The 16,407-nt window shown below is 38.6% G+C and overlaps 1 protein-coding gene across 6 annotated transcripts in view; it reads right to left on the reverse strand.

Annotated features, from left to right (window-relative positions):
- Window positions 1–2,754: 2,754 nt before the first annotated feature.
- The window catches only part of PCGF5 (polycomb group ring finger 5), a 67,055-nt gene continuing 53,402 nt past the window's right edge, over window positions 2,755–16,407 (reverse strand). For 3 of the 6 annotated variants that reach the window (XM_064144726.1, XM_064144725.1, XM_064144728.1), the window contains exons 6-10: window positions 12,757–12,905; window positions 11,314–11,412; window positions 9,599–9,688; window positions 7,652–7,711; window positions 5,560–5,902 (exon numbers count right to left, since the gene is read on the reverse strand). In XM_064144726.1, the coding sequence (XP_064000796.1) occupies window positions 5,837–5,902; window positions 7,652–7,711; window positions 9,599–9,688; window positions 11,314–11,412; window positions 12,757–12,905 (464 nt within the window). In that variant the 3' untranslated portion in view covers window positions 5,560–5,836. Of the gene's footprint in view, window positions 5,437–5,559; window positions 5,903–7,651; window positions 7,712–7,750; window positions 7,791–9,598; window positions 9,689–11,313; window positions 11,413–12,756; window positions 12,906–16,407 lie in introns of those variants that run through there. The other 3 variants (XM_064144729.1, XM_064144730.1, XM_064144731.1) reach the window with 3 other exon arrangements.

Genomic DNA, 16,407 nt, shown 5'->3' on the forward strand with positions numbered 1-16,407 from the left:
GTGCTCACTCAGTTGTTGTAGTAAACTACCTGAAATCAGAATGCTTATGGTACATACCCTGGATGTAAGAATCTGACAGCCATTCATTCATTAATCAATTTTCTGGTGTTTTAATCTGACTGACAGACAGTGTAGACAGTTGTTAAAAAAAATAAATCAGATCTGCTTATGAAGAAAAATATATTACTATTATAAGACCATCTTTTGGAGGACTTTCCTACAGAAGGACTTTTCAGCTGAGGTCTGAAGGCCAAACTACCAATAACTGGTAAAACTAGCCACAACTGAGCAATTTGAAACTTTTCACATTTCATTTAGGGCCACTCAATCCTGCATGTGTCTTAGAATTCACCCTCAAACATGCTCCAGTAGAATACAATTCTTCCTCCTCAATAAAGTGTTTATGGCTGAATGTGGAAGCATTACCTGGTTCAAACTGGATAAAGTTAATTAAAAATGCAGAATTGTGAAAACTTTGCTGAAATCCTCAAGTTGCCTGACAGACAAAACCTATGAGCTGATTCTTCAAGTGCAGCTTCTCTTTAGAACTCTTCAATGCTTGCACTTTTTGGGCATGAAATGGATGGGAGAAAAGTATGTGAATGAGCAAAACGTGTGTTAATACCTAGAATTAATTACAGGATAGTGTGCCTGAACAGACATTTTAGCTGAGATAACAATAAAGTAATACAGCATGCAGCAAAATGAGAAAGGAAAAGCCTCTGTGATACATATGCATTTTTGATAGAAGCAAAGAGATGCCTTCAGTCTGTCTAGGTTAAGTGAAGAAACAAGCTCTTGATTTAAGCATCTCTTTATATGTTTGCTGTGGACAGGCATCCAAGTCTTAATTGCCTTTGGGCTTTCCTAGGATAAAAAAACAAAACAGTTTGCCTAGTCCATGCAGTTGACCAGTATGTTATGCAGTCCCTCTATAAATAAGGCCCAATCTGGTTATGTTGAGAATGAAGACAGGCTTTGAACAACTATCTCTTCTCTGGTATTTCTACCAGAGGCAGTGTCTGGTTGGGCTGGATATTCATGTTCCTGCAAATACTCCCAAGTATATTTTTTTTCTGGGGAGTGGATGCCTCTTGATGCCTTCACTGATATGAAAATGTACAAAACCCAAAACCAAACCACAAAGGGAACAACATAACTCAGTCACTGGTTCAATTAAAAGGCTAAATTCTAGCTTGCTTTGTCATTTCAGAAAACAGAGGAGAAGGAAAACTTGTTTACTTCTCTCACAAAATTACGTGTAACAATTATACATGGGAGTGATGAGATGAAGCTCTGGACCATTACTTTATCTGCAGCAGAGAACAAAAGCCTAGGCTGTATCTAAAGGGAGTGTGATCAATCTGTCTCTCCTGCAGATGCACTGGAATTCTTTACTGCAACTGCAGAAGAGAAAAGTCATGTCAAATTGTTGGAATTTATGAAGGAAAAAAAGATCAAGGTGCAGAACGCTAGAGTTTCTGATGCAGGAAATAATTTAAATACAAAAGTACTTTCATACAGTTTCTACTGGGATAAGGTTTTTTTAATTTTAAATCATGTAATAGAACACTTTCTTTTTCTGCTTGTTTCCTGTGAAGAGAGCTTCTTCTTGCTGAAAATATTAAGACCACAGGTAAAATACAGAAATTATTATTACCCTACCTAATGCGGATAGTAGGCTTGAAAGGTATTCCGTACTTATAATCAGGCACTTTGCTTTATATAACACTTCAGTTTCAGTAAAGTTAAAATAGTACTTTTTTGCATAATAACTGCAAGTAGCTGAGTATGCACAATATACTTAGCGTGCATACTCCTAGGACCTAAAATCCAGAGGCTTTCATGTGAGCAGTACCTACTATGGGGATGAGTCACTTGTATTATTGTAGTAATCTTATTTGGCATTTCATCCAAATAAAAATAGGTTCAAAGGACTAGACCCTTACCTATGAGCAATGTAGCAATGCATGATGGAAGACATCTCTTGATTAATCATCTAATTCTGCATTGATTGAGATATTATAGGAGTCACTTTGTTAATTTTAGCTTAAAAGTTTGTTACTAGACAAATGCAGCATACCACTACGTTCAACAAAAAGTTGCCTATGACTTTCAGTAACGAGCTACCCCAGAGTTAAAAGCAGACATTAACTTTTCACTTTTAGGAAGAAAAAAAAAAAAATGAAAGAAAAGGAAAAACAAAATTAACAAGTGTGCTGACTGAGAGACATCAAAGTTAGGCAGCAGTATGGAATCCTGTAGGTCTTATTTCCCTGCAACTAGGAACTGCTGATATAGGAAAGCCATAGAAACAGTGGCAGCAACACTTATTTTATCTTTCTATTCTTTACATACATGCAGTGGTGACAGTTTGTCATGGAAATGCTCAGAAAATGTGACTGTATACAGTCCTCTGCTCTATGATGGCATACGGGGCGGTTGCAATGGAATGCTGAGATACTCAGTTCACTTTATCCCATCTTTGGCACGTGGGAACCTGTACATGCATTCTCACATTCCTGTGCTGCTCAGATATTCTTAATTGGCACAAATGAACTAAATATGCTGTCTGTAGGCACATAGCACATACGTACTACACAGGAGAGAAATTTCCTGTAAAGAAGGCAATGCCTTTGTTATGTAAGCTGCCCAGTTAAGATATGTATTTCCCTGGCACTTCACTGCTGCAAAAATTATTAAACTGTAACAGTGCTCAGGCACTGTGCCATCAAATCAGAAATGCATCAAGTGTAGGTGGCTATATCATATGCATTTAATGCCATGATTCTCAGCTGGGAACATTAAATCACATCTGTCAGTGTTTTCCATGCTTTCTTCTCTAATCTAACTTCAAGTTCCATCAAGAAAAGACCATGAATTAAACCTACATCCAATTATGAACAGGAGAATTCATGGTTCTCTGAATTGTGAATACACAAAATCATTAAACAGTCGTATCTGTTAGTTGCCATTCAGAAGGCTACACAAAGCAGTCCTATTTCAGGGGTTGTATTAGGTGGATGCAAGTGAGCTTTTCAGACCAAGTCTACTCAATTTCGTCAAAACAATAAGCACAAACTGTGAGAAAATAACCGTCCCCTTAAAGCAAGCAGGAATTATGCTTAAGCGTACTACCATTAGTTTTGTGATAAACTGAATCAGGCATTTTGTGTCAAGGAAATTTACAGTGAAAATTCTGGTATAAAAACGTGTGAAATATATAAAAACTGTAAGCTGTCATTTGTATGTGTATGTAAATATTTACAAACAATACCCTATTTCTACCGTACAAAACAACTGTATATACTAAAGAGAAGAATGATTTGCAATCAGAGTGCATGCTCTGCTCTTCCAAGCTGCTCCATAAGGAGGACCTCTAGATACACAAAGAATCTGTTTTTCCCTGGAGATTCTGCAGAGAAGGCCCCTTCCTACACGGAGTATCTCCTTGTTTCTGTCAAGTAGCACATTATAGACTGAGCGGGCAAAAAGATGACCCTTCCTGCAGCCAGCATGTGTACCCCTTCCCATCTACAGTGTGGGCTAACCAGTGCCTGTATCAGCACACTATGCCTGGAGAAAGGAGCAGCAGCTTCCTACACATCTTGCTTCCTCAGGTTCACTGGCATCTGCACAATATGTGCAACCTTGACCTGCAATGGCAGGTTTCCTAAACAGACTGCTACTGACAGCATCTTTATTTCTGCATGTCATATGGGCTTTGGAGTGCAATGTTGGAATTCAACCCAACTCTATACAGATTCTTAAAGTCAGCAATGTTAGAACTCCTACTAATATTAAAGGGGCCAGATTTAATCCGCAACACGCTTATTTCTCCTACAGAAACATACTGATGTACATGAACATAAATTTACAATGGAGATACAGCATTCCAACTACCTTTTATACTTGATCCAAAGATAGAATTTTCACCTTGTCTCATCCAAGCGTTAGTTTACTCTATAGTAGCTTCTGAAAAAATGATTTGTTTTTTATGCAAAAAAGCATAAAAAAGTAGTTATCTACAATACTAGCAAAAACAACTTAAAGGTACTGAACTGTAAGTATCTCAAAAGAATCTGAAGTGAAAAACTCAACTGACTTTCAAGCAGAGCAAAGACAAGGGAAGACTACAGAAAACATGTGTTAACTATGCTCCCTGCAACATCACCAGCAACCTCAGTAAACATTCTACACTAGATCCATTATGTTTGCAACACCTAAGGCAACGATCACTCTTTATCCAGCACTATTATGCCTTAGAAATAAAAAACCCCCGAAATTACCTGAACAATTATTTTGGTCAGATTGCTTATCTTCAGTATTGCATTACTTCTAATTTTATGGAAATAGTTTTATGGCGTGACTTTTAACTAATGAAGATTTGTGTAATGAACTGTAAGCTCCAGACAGTCACACTAAAGCTGTATGTTATTTTTGCCTTAGCATGTTTTGTACCTCCAACCAGCCTTAAAAGGAAATGCTTACTCTGAAAGGTAATGATTAGGGAAATTTTTGCCATGGTCTAAGTTTGTTCCATAGGCATTTACACTATTTTAAACTTAATCTCTACAGAGGATTCATTAGAAGAAATGGAATCTGACCAGAAACCTTTTTCCAAAACCAGCTAGTATCCCAAACTCCAATCTTTAGGGAGACCATAGAAAAGTGCAATCACAAAGGCTGCGATGCTTTTAAGCAATGTTAGCAGAATTTGTTTAGAAGATTTACAATTACTGATTCAAATTGCCATGTTCTATGTCTGTTGTTATGGGTAATTAATCTTCATTCACTACAAAAGGACTGTTGCACACTCATGAGTGAGCTATACCTGGACCCATGAGAAGCTTATCAAGAGAAAAAAAAAAAAAAAAAGTAGTGGCCCAATCACCACTTTTCTAAATATACTTTCTATACAAAATATTTTCAAGGTATAATCCTTAGTTCTTTGTACAGTACTCTATGATTTAAACAACAATACTCAGTAAAATAGTGTGTGAAACTGCAACACCACATGGAATGCGCACTCTGTCATTTTGCTAGTGGAATCAATATTAGGACCAGAGAAATTTTCTAACACGCAAGCAGAAGTATTCCATAGTTTTGAATCTTGACTGTACACTTCATGATTTTGGCTATGATTTGCAGCACACTCGTAAGATACACAATTATCTTATGCACATTTCAGTAGCAGAATGGCACTTGGCTTGCTCTAATAGAAACAACAGAGATGCAACTGACAGTTTTCAGAAAGACAATGTCCTTATGTGCATGCTGAAAATCTGGTTGTGTCCCCCTAATCCAGGCACATCCATTCATTGTGCAATCTGTCGATGGGTAAACAAATAGTGCAGGATTCATCTCAGTGGGATCTGGCCCTTTGGTCTAACCGAAGTCAATTCTAGGTCGATACTGAAGTACCATAGGGTAAGACTGAAAACAAAAGCAAGAGAAAAACAACTACTAAAATAGACAAGAAACATGATGACATCATTCATATAAAGCACAAAGAAAATGCAATAAAAAAACTTCCTTAAGAATAATGACTTTATCCCTAAGACACAAGTCTATGACAAGCAGTTTTATTTGTAAGAAATAATTCTGTATGCTTTGACAGTTAAATCCATACCTGTACTTCAAATCTACATTTAATCTCCAGGTCAGTAACTTGCAGTTATTTACCATTAAAAATCCCTTATACGTTTCATGACGTATGTTGTAGGAGACACATATACTTAGGAGTGCTCAAGTGATTCCTCTCATTTCTGTTGCTGTGTTTGAGAAATAACAACCTTGAAATTTTATGGTTTCTAAAGCAAAGTCTCTTTCCAGATCATGTACTTCGTTTGATTTTTATATGTACGGAGGTTCCATGGCTATAGCAGTAGCCAGCACTACTCTGGTATTAAGAGGAAAAAAAGAAGAAATAAAAGAGGGAGAGGAAAAAAAAAAATCAAGTTAACTGCTTGGATCCCTGAACTGGACGAGACTGCTGTGGAATGGGAGACCACAGTGCCACGAAACACATAGGTACCAGAGCACTGGTTGCTGAAAGTGCTTTGTTTCAGATATCTTCCTTTATCAGTCTCTCAGCTCTTCATTTAAGTCTGATGTTTTCCACTTAACAATACTAGGATACCTGACACTTTCTATAGCATAAAACTTCATCAGGAAAATCTTATTCCATCAGCAGCATTATGGGCTAACCTACCTCTCTGCCACACAGCAGAGGAGAGTAGTCTTTATTTTATTGCAAATCTGGAGACTTTTCAAAGAAGCTATCATAAAAGCCAGAAATATTTCACTACATGCTTCCAATGCAATACAGATGAACTTAGTGACCAAATCCCAACGATAACAGTGCAGAGACCTATGCAGGTTAAAAAACCTTCCATGCCACGGTAGTGAAATGATCACCAGAACTAAATGTGCATGCGTGCTGGGGATTTATAAACTGGAGGGCAGAGAAACTACAACATAAGCCCAAATGTATTCAACAGCAGCAGGAGCATTTAGAGACAAGACAGGGACCACTATATGCAGTCTGCATGTGCAATTCTTGTTTGTGTAATAAGTTACTCTCTTGTTTTTTTTTTGTGGGGTTTTGTTTTGGGGTTTTTTTGCATAAGATATGACCACCATGCCATTTAAATGCTATTTCACCTGTTTTTCACTTTGCTCACATAATTTCTCTGTAAAAGTACTCAACTCGGAAGTGCACACAGGCAGAGACAGAGCAGTGACCTCACTGAAACTGCCATGCAAACCAAATCAAAATTACAAAGCAACTGTACAAAAGAAATGCACTCTACTGGAATAATTCTAATTATTGAACCAGCCATGACTGCAGTAGATCATTCTTATCCATAGTAGGGAGTGACCCTCTATCACTGCGATTTACTCTAGCTGATCCTGATTTATTTGGGGGGTTGAAATAGATAGGGGGGAAGGTCCCTTCCAGCCCTTGCCCCCATTCTGTGATTCTTCATTTTTTTTTTTCTCAAGCAAAAATACTATTTCAAAATTCCAAAGTAACTTTTAGGAATTAATGCAAATCTATGAGGAAACTTGAACAATTACATATACGTCTGAACCAGATTAATCAATGAAATTCAGTAATCAGAGGTTTGGGTTTGTTATATTCTAAAGACAAGGTGTTATTCCATTATTCACAATCTTGAAAGACTCAAAAGGAGTACTGCGTAAGAAAAATCTAACATTTCCTTTACTCCATTAAAAAGAACACATGAATTGCCACGAAGAGATGAAACTAATGTACACTCTTTTGATTCACACTCCACTTCTGATCCCTTGTCAGTGACTGCCCAATGCTACTTGTTAGAAAGATGAGATAGGATCAGGTAGCTAATCCTTCCAGGCCAAAGCAGCTATCCACCCACAGAATATTTCTCTAACAAATAAATAAATGGCCTAATCTAAAGAAAAAGCAAGTCTCAAACCTTTTGAATGGATTCTATTTATTCATTCATTCAAGCTTTCTCTGAAGGAAGGGAAACATTCTGGCCTTACTCACAGAGCGTTAGCACTTTGTAGTGAGGAATTATAAAAACTCCACAACTTTGATTACAATTGAAGTGCTGACAGGACCTTAGTGACTGTAGTATGTACAGTTGTGAGTGCCTCTTACCTGATAAAAAGTGCCATCCTGTGAGCAGACTTGCGAAGATGAGCAGTTCTGACACCGAAACTGCGAAGGAGATGATGTTCTGATCAGATAAGAGGCATCCACAGCTGGACATATACATCCACCATTTGATGGTTTAAATCTTTTAATTTTCAAATGTAAAGTTTAAAATTAATGTACTTATTTAAAACCAGGAAAGATTCCTCTATGAATCAATAGATATTTTCCCTTTACTACTCTGCCTCTTGTAAGGTCCATAGGTGTGCCAGGAAAAGCTCATGGTGATATTGGATTTACTTGCTCATCACCCAAAAGAAGAGATTGTTAAGTAATTACTATCACAGCTTGTTCTTATATTACAAGACTAAACATATTTAAGGAAAATAAAATCATAGAAGCTTAGATGTTACTGGATTTATTACCAGCACAATGCAATTTTGATAGGTTTTAGTTTGTCATCTACACAAACAGATGAACACATACCTGGTTACACTACACTACACAGCCTACCAATTCAACCAGGAGTTGTCAATTCTTATATTCACATGATCTTAAAAAATATAGCTCTGAGATTTTTGAGAACTCCTAGCCAGTACAGTAAATGGGAGTTTGGGGTTTTTTTGTTGGTTGGTTTGGTTTTGTTTGGGTTTTTTGCCCTCCTTTTTTTTTTTCTTTTCTGTGAAGATGATAGTTAAGTTTCATTAAACCATTCCTTTGTCACTGAAGTTGTTGCAACTGCCAAAGTCTACTTCTAGGCAGGGACTGAAAAGTTAAGTTTCATTAAACCATTCTATTGTCACTCAAGTTCTTGCCCCAACACTTTCTAATATAGGGCCAATGCTAACAAAAATAGAAGATAACGAGCCAAACAAACACTGATTTCAAGGTAGTTTTGGCAATAACACTTCCTGAGGCTCTCTTATTTAAGTTTCAGCAGCCATCAAATTTAGTGCAGTATTACTTTCAAATTTATGAGCACTCCCCTAAATCCTCTAATTTCTATCAGAATCTATCCTTCTCTCTCCCCCTTCAGATTAAGACAAAACTTTAAGGAACTTGTGAATCAACTCCACAGTGTGCTTAATCCTCTGTCTTCTCTATTCATGATTCAGTGCTTTTTATTTTTAATACTAAGAAGCTTAGAGAAAGAATACAGAAAGTTTGGAATATTCTACTGATCAGTATATATCTCCACATGTAGTACTCCTAGACTACAAATCTGCTTAAACTCCAAAGCAATAAAGAGTAAAGAACAATCAACAGCCACACATGAACAAATGTAAAGAGAAGAAATAGGGGATACGACTTTCAACAAAAAAAATTAGATATACAAGAAAATAGAAGGGCTACTAAATCAAAATGAGTATCAGACCTGAAAGAAATGCCTTTTAATTAATTTGATATTGCAATTCCAAAATATATACATGCAGTGAGGAAGACCCACTTAGCTGTTAATATAGATGCCAGTGTTATACAGCATATCTAGAAAACAATTGGCTGTAATATTAACAGAAACAACAACAATTACATTCTGCTAATAACTTTCAGTGTCTCTTTCATCTGACTGAATAAAATGGATTCTTCATAAAAAACTGCTAGATGAAGATTCCCCAGCCACTGTAACTCAAGGTGTCATTAAAAGCGAATTTGCAGAGAAAATAACAAGTGCTTGGCTTTTCAGATACTTGAATTAAAACTCAGAGCATATCTTGCTTGTAAACTTTGTACACCTGCTATTTCTAAGTATCAGAATCCACACAATATGCATGCTGCAAGGTTTTGCTCATAGGGTTTAGAGTAAGAAATCCAGAAAACAGGAAAAATGCACTTCTAAATCAGGGGTTTTTATAAAGGTCACGGAATATATCTTGGTCCAAGTTGTGAAAGCATGTATACTCTCTATAATTAATATAGCAAAGCACCACTTATAAATAATGGAACAGCATTTACATTTTCGCCTCTTAGTCTCCATCTTGTCATATAGATGAATTCCATCGTGTGGTCCTTCCCCATGATTTCTCCATTGCATAGTACATCCAGCTTAAAATACAACAGAACAAACAGGTAAGACAAAAGGACACACAATTCTAATGTCTATATGAACCCCGAAGTGAATCTTTGAGAGCTAATCCCTCAACTCCTGTCATTATACAGTAATTTCATCAGACATACATATGAAGCCTGGATAAATACGACATGCTGACAAAATGCTATTCTGGGCACTAGTGTTCTGCTTTATTTTGTTCACTTTTGTGCTTTCAGGTAAGGTGTAGACAGAAGAAAGTCCACTAAACTAGAGATAAACATTCCCTGTATTTATTGGTACTACACGGTGTATGTTTGAAGAGAAAGCCTTGTGTTTGGAGTCCTCCTTGCTCTGTCAATGCTCCTTCAAACTCAGAGACAAAACAGAAGTACTGTTATTTTTTTAAAACATGAATGATCAAGTAGGCACTTAGTGCCATGGTCTAGTTGACTGGGTAGAGCTGGGTGATAGGTTGGACTGGATGATCTTGAAGGTCTCTTCCAACCTGTTTGATTCTATGATTCTATATGATTCTATAAGTACTCTAAGAAAATTGGTTTTAAAATAACTGTAAATTACAAGGAAAATGTACTTGTGACTATAGAAACATGATTCCTCATTAGCTGAAGGTAAAAGAAAAGTAATGACTGTACTATGACAAATGACTTATTTAAACTGAAATACAGCATCTTCTACCCTCCACTGGAAATGTTTGGCAAGTACTTCAATACTATTGCCACAGTGCTTTTCTGGTTTTCAGAGGGAGAAAAAAAAAGTCACGACTTTGAAGCAAGCAGATACTATGTAACACAAGCCATTAAGGTGCCAGGACAGATTAAATTATAATAATTGACATGATCTAAGTAAATCAAAATGCCTCATCAGCATACCACGATACTGTGACAAATGCCTGCATTTAGCTCTGCAGTAACCTGCAAACACTCAGCCCTGTGCCTAACTTAACCTATGCCCAACCTTAGACTAAAGCTGGTATGGTGTCATTTGTGCTAGAGGCAGCCTGCAGATCATGGAGTTGTTGACTCATGAAAGAGAACTGGCAATGGAAACAGTCTGTGCTAAGGTCAAAATTCTTGTCTCCTTGGGAAGAAGGGAAAGAGAGGCAGGAGTCTCACACTTCCCAGCGTCATCTTGCATCACAACTTACACAGTGTTAAGAAATCCCCTCAGGGATTTTGAAAAGAATAAATTTGGCCTTGGAAAAGACCAAATCACTCATGCAGTAAAGACCCTCTCTACATCAAATTTCACCTAATTCCAGAGAAGGTGCAAAACCAGTATCAGCATTTTGAAAGATTCAAATGGTATGGCTCCTCATTTCTTCATCATTACTGGATAGTTTCTTACACCTAAAGAAAATCCAATTGCAAAACTTAATGTATCTGTTCCTTCACAGGTTAGCAACAAACAGAAGTTACTAGAATTGTATGAGTTCCTTGATCAGTGACTTTAGCAAAGGTGACAAAATGATTACATAAAATACGACTTCAGATACTGAACAGTACTTAGTGATAGGGCCAAAAAAAACCTATTCCTCAAGCTCAAATATGATTACATTTAATTAAAAAACCGAGTACTTTGCTGGGGAATAGAAATACAAGCATCTTTCTTTCAAATGTACCTCATAAGAACTTGGAAGTTTTAATTTTAAACTGAGAAACTTCTTTATAGTTCCCACAGTCACTCGAGTAGAGCAGCGGATAAATTTCTTCATTAAACCCTAAAGCAACAGCAACAAAATAGAGAAAAGAAAGTCAGAAACTCTGAAGCATGCAAGCAATCTTTAGTGCAAGAAATGCTGTATCTGGTAACCAGGTTTACTGTACTCTTTTAATTCATTATGGCACCACAGGTTTAGGTTTTTGTTCACTCTTTGTTGTCAAAACTGACAAGATGGCAAACAAGCTCATTTGGCCCATCTTTGGTTTTAAAGGAATGTGGAAAAGACACAGCAGAGAGGGAGGTACAACGTAACAATATCCCAACAACAATATTAAAACCCCCAAAAGACCTTAAATAACCTAAGTGTCTGTGTTAGTATCATTGAGGGTCAAACAGAGTTACATTTTTTAGAATTTCTTCAGTCCTCAAGGGAAAAAGGAAGTAAAACATTGTCAAATAATTAAGGTAAAATACAGGGAAGCTATAAACCTGAGACACATCTACTACCACAGACTCTGTGATCCACAACCTAATAGTTTTGATTCAACAGGAAACACGGAAATCTGAGACTCCTGCATGATGAGTGAGACAGATTCCTTCATCTGTAAAGAAACTGTGCTAACATACATTTGTTTTCCTGCTGAATCAAAACTTTCTTACAGTGGAAAAACTTCTGAAATGATAATTGTGTCATAGCACATAGAAAATAAAAGCAGTGGTTTATCAGACAAATTTTAATACTTTAATTGTTGTCTTTGTAATTGAACAAAACACTATTAAAATCTAAGAGGATTTCTAAACACCTTCTGGTAAACTCCAGAGGATTAGATTACCATCAGGTAATCTTCCCTTCAGGAATAGAAACCAACTATCTCTAATTCTTAATACAGCAGTTAGCAGGTATTACTGTACATGTTTTAGAGATGAAAGTGACCTGCCCAAGGCCACAGATGACACATCGGTGTCATAACCAGGTTAACAACTCAAAAGATCTGGACTCCAGTCATCGGGTGCACAATGTATCTGAAATAACAGCTCCATGCAGGCATCGTAAAACAGCAGTCCTGAAAGTGTGAGGCATCTTGCCTACAGCTAGCTTTTTAAGTACCTTGGTGGTAAACTGATGTGTAATGCAGTTAGATACCACCAAGGCTGTAGACAACAAAGCTGTAAGAAAAAAGGAAAAGAACTGGATTTCTGTATGGAAACATAGTTTGGTTTTTGTTTTAAACAAAATTCCAAGATGCACAGAAATGCCTCTAACAAAAGGATTAAGTAAGTGTGGAAGGGGAGACAATTAACCACAATAAAATTTATTGTTAATGGTCATAAAATCATTTGGTTCCTGTAAGATGCTATTCTGCCAACAACAAAACCAGCACAGATTATATTTACTACTCACTCTGACTACATTATCTCCTGACTGCCCATTGTTGCGTAAACAGTCGAGGCAGATAGCAATCTGTGGGTCGCTCCTGTGATAATCTTTATCCTCTTCATTTTCATCACACTCCTCATCTCCTTTTGGTTTATCAGCTTTTGGGCTTTCATCTAAAAAACACAAAGATGATATTATTTACGTGTAAAACAATTAAAAACCACAGTAGCAACAAATACATGTTTAAAGCAATACTTAAATTTTTAAGGGCAGATTTTTTTATTCAAATTAACTTTACACCATTTTAGTTCAGTGCACTCTAAAGATGATCAATTTACAAGACTCTGAAAACAAATTTTTCCTCTTGAAATTTTAATGCAATATACAAACAACAAATTTCTATGTGACAGAAAATAATTGGGCTGACAGATTACTAATGGTTATGGTTGTATACTTCTGTTTGTAACCAGTAATCAAAACTCCTCAACTGCACATGCATCGAGATCACTAAACCACATAAACCTGCTCTATGATGTGGTAGATTGCTGTCAATAAAACACTGCTTTTAAATGAATAGTGGAATCACTAATCTCAACACATGAGTATCAGGGACATGTGGGTAATTATTTCGTATTAACTGCTGCAATAACCTAGTATCATCACAGTATCATCACAGTATCATCAGGGTTGGAAGAGACCTCATAGATCATCAAGTCCAACCCTTTACCACAGAGCTCAAGGCTAGACCATGGCACCAAGTGCCACGTCCAACCTTGCCTTGAAGTGCCCCAGGGACGGTGACTCCACCACCTCCCCGGGCAGCCCATCCCAGTGTCCAATGACTCTCTCAGGGAAGAACTTTCTCCTCACCTCCAGCCTAAATCTCCCCTGGCACAGCCTGAGGCTGTGTCCTCTTGTTCTGGTGCTGGCCACCTGAGAGAAGAGAGCAACCTCCTCCTGGCCACAACCACCCCTCAGGTAGTTGTAGACAGCAGTGAGGTCACCCCTGAGCCTCCTCTTCTCTAGGCTAAACAGGCCCAGCTCCCTCAGCCTCTCCTCATAGGGTTTGTGCTCCAGGCCCCTCACCAGCTTTGTTGCCCTTCTCTGGACACGTTCCAGCACCTCAAAATCTCTCTTGAATTGAGGAGCCCAGAACTGGACACAGTACTCAAGGTGTGGCCTGACCAGTGCTGAGCACAGGGGAAGAATAACCTCCCTTGTCCTACTGGCCACACTGTTCCTGATGCAGGCCAGGATGCCATTGGCTCTCTTGGCCACCTGGGCACACTGCTGGCTCATCTTCGGCCTTCTGTCTACCAGTACCCCCAGGTCTCTTTCTGCCTGGCTGCTCTCCAGCCACTCTGTCCCCAGCCTGTAGTGCTGCTTGGGGTTGTACTGCCTGAAGTGTAGAACCCTGCACTTGGCCTTGTTAAATCTCATCCCATTGGCCTCTGCCCACCTACCCAGCCTGTCAAGATCCCTCAGCAGGGCTCTCCTTCCCTCCAACAGACCAACACCTGCTCCTAGCTTGGTGTTATCTGAAAGCTTGTTGATGCTGGACTCAATTCCCTGGTCCAGATCATCAATAAAGACATTAAACAGGACTGGGCCCGGCACTGATCCTTGGGGGACTTCCGGAAAAGTCATGAAATAAACTAAGGGAAAATAAAACTTAACTTCATCTACTTTTGAATTGCTCTAAAGTACTGTCATTGTGAAAAATCCACACGTCTCTCTCCAGAATTTTACAAGTCTGTAGCCATATGCTCATTTCCCTTTAGAAAAAGAAAAACTCAAGCAAAGAATGGCAGAGCACATTTGTTCTTCACTGATGCTGTTAGTTTCTATTGATTCCTGGTTTAAAAATCTAACCACCTCTTATAGTTTTCAAAGGTTTAGCACAGTGGAACCCTAAAAAGCTAAGACTAGCACATAGATTTAGATAAGGCTGCAATGTATGTAAGTAATAATAAAATGCACCACAAAAAGGAGTCATTTTTACAGATTTGGAATACACTATACAATAACCCTATTACATATTTTCCCCCCTGGATTCTCAATTTATTTATTTTTGTTTAAAACAAAAACTACTTTCTACCAAAATAAAATATTACCACAAGTAACCTGGATAAGCTGCTTTAGCATTTCCTGCAAAAATTTCAGATCAAACTCTGCTGATTTCCTACACTCACCACAAGCTTTTAAAATCAGTTTAAAGCAAGAGTTAAGATGAGAAGATAGATTGAAAAATTCAACAAACATCAAGCTATGCCTAAGTTTCCAGACATAGAATTTAATTTAATTTCATTTACATATTCAAGATGAATTTTAAACTACATTAACTACTTTTTTCTTACAACTCTGAAGTATTTTATAATTATAAAAGATTTGTCCACAAGTCCCTATTAGCTGTTGGTACATTTAGTTGAATGTGTAGAATGTGTATCATATTTTGTCTCTTATCACCTTGCTACGAACAGAACCTATGGTGTCAAACTACAGGTTTGGGTTTTTTTCTGTGAAAATCCAGGAAGCAAACTGTTTTAATCAAGCAGGTGCAGTCTACCTGCACACCTGTCTCCTCTCTAAGGAACCTGCCTATGATTCACAGATTCTTAGACTTAGTCATAGAATCAACCAGGTTGGAAGAGACCTCCAAGATCATCCAGTCCAACCTATCTCCCAGCCCTATCCAGTCAAGTAGACCATGGCACTAAGTGCCTCATCCAGGCTTTTCTTGAACACCTCCAGGGACGGTGCCTCCACCACCTCCCTGGGCAGCCCATTCCAATGGCAAATCACTCTCTCTGGCAGGAACTTCCTCCTAACATCCAGCACAACTTGAGACTGTGTCCCCTTGTTCTATTGGTGGTTGTCTGGGAGAAGAGGCCAACCCCCACCTGGCTACAGTCTCCCTTCAGGTAGTTGTAGACAGCAATGAGGTCACCCCTGAGCCTCCTCTTCTCCAGGCTAAACAACCCCAGCTCCCTCAGCCTCTCTTCATAGGGCTTGTGCTCCAGGCCCCTCACCAGCTTTGGTGCCTTTCTCTGGACACATTCCAGCACCTCAACATCTCTCTTGAATTGAGGAGCCCAGAACTGGAGACAGCACTCAAGGTGTGGCCTGACCAGTGCTGAGTACAGGGGAAGAATAACCTCCCTTGTCCTACTGGCCACACTGTTCCTGATGTAGGCCAGGATGCCATTGGCTCTCTTGGCCACCTGGGCACACTGCTGGCTCATCTTCGGCCTTCTGTCTACCAGTACCCCCAGGTCTCTTTCTGCCTGCCTGCTCTCCAGCCACTCTGTCCCCAGCCTGTAGTGCTGCTTGGGGTTGTAGTGGCTGAAGTGTAGAACCCTGCACTTGGCCTTGTTAAATCTCATCCCATTGGCCTCTGCCCACCCATGCAGCCTGTCAAGATCCCTCAGCAGGGCTCTCCTTCCCTCCAACAGATCAACATCTATTCCTAGCTTGGTGTTATCTGAAAGCTTGTTGATGCTGGACTCAATTCCCTGGTCCAGATCATCAATAAAGACATTAAACAGGACTGGGCCTGGCACTGATCCTTGGGGGACACCACTAGTGACTGTCTGCCAACTGGATGTGGCACTGTTCACCACATGCAGTTTGGTAAATCTTTAAAGACAAGCCAGTCACAGAATCAGAGAAATCAGC

Source organism: Pogoniulus pusillus, chromosome 6 (genome assembly GCF_015220805.1).
Source record: "Pogoniulus pusillus isolate bPogPus1 chromosome 6, bPogPus1.pri, whole genome shotgun sequence".
Taxonomy (NCBI): Eukaryota; Metazoa; Chordata; class Aves; order Piciformes; family Lybiidae; genus Pogoniulus; species Pogoniulus pusillus.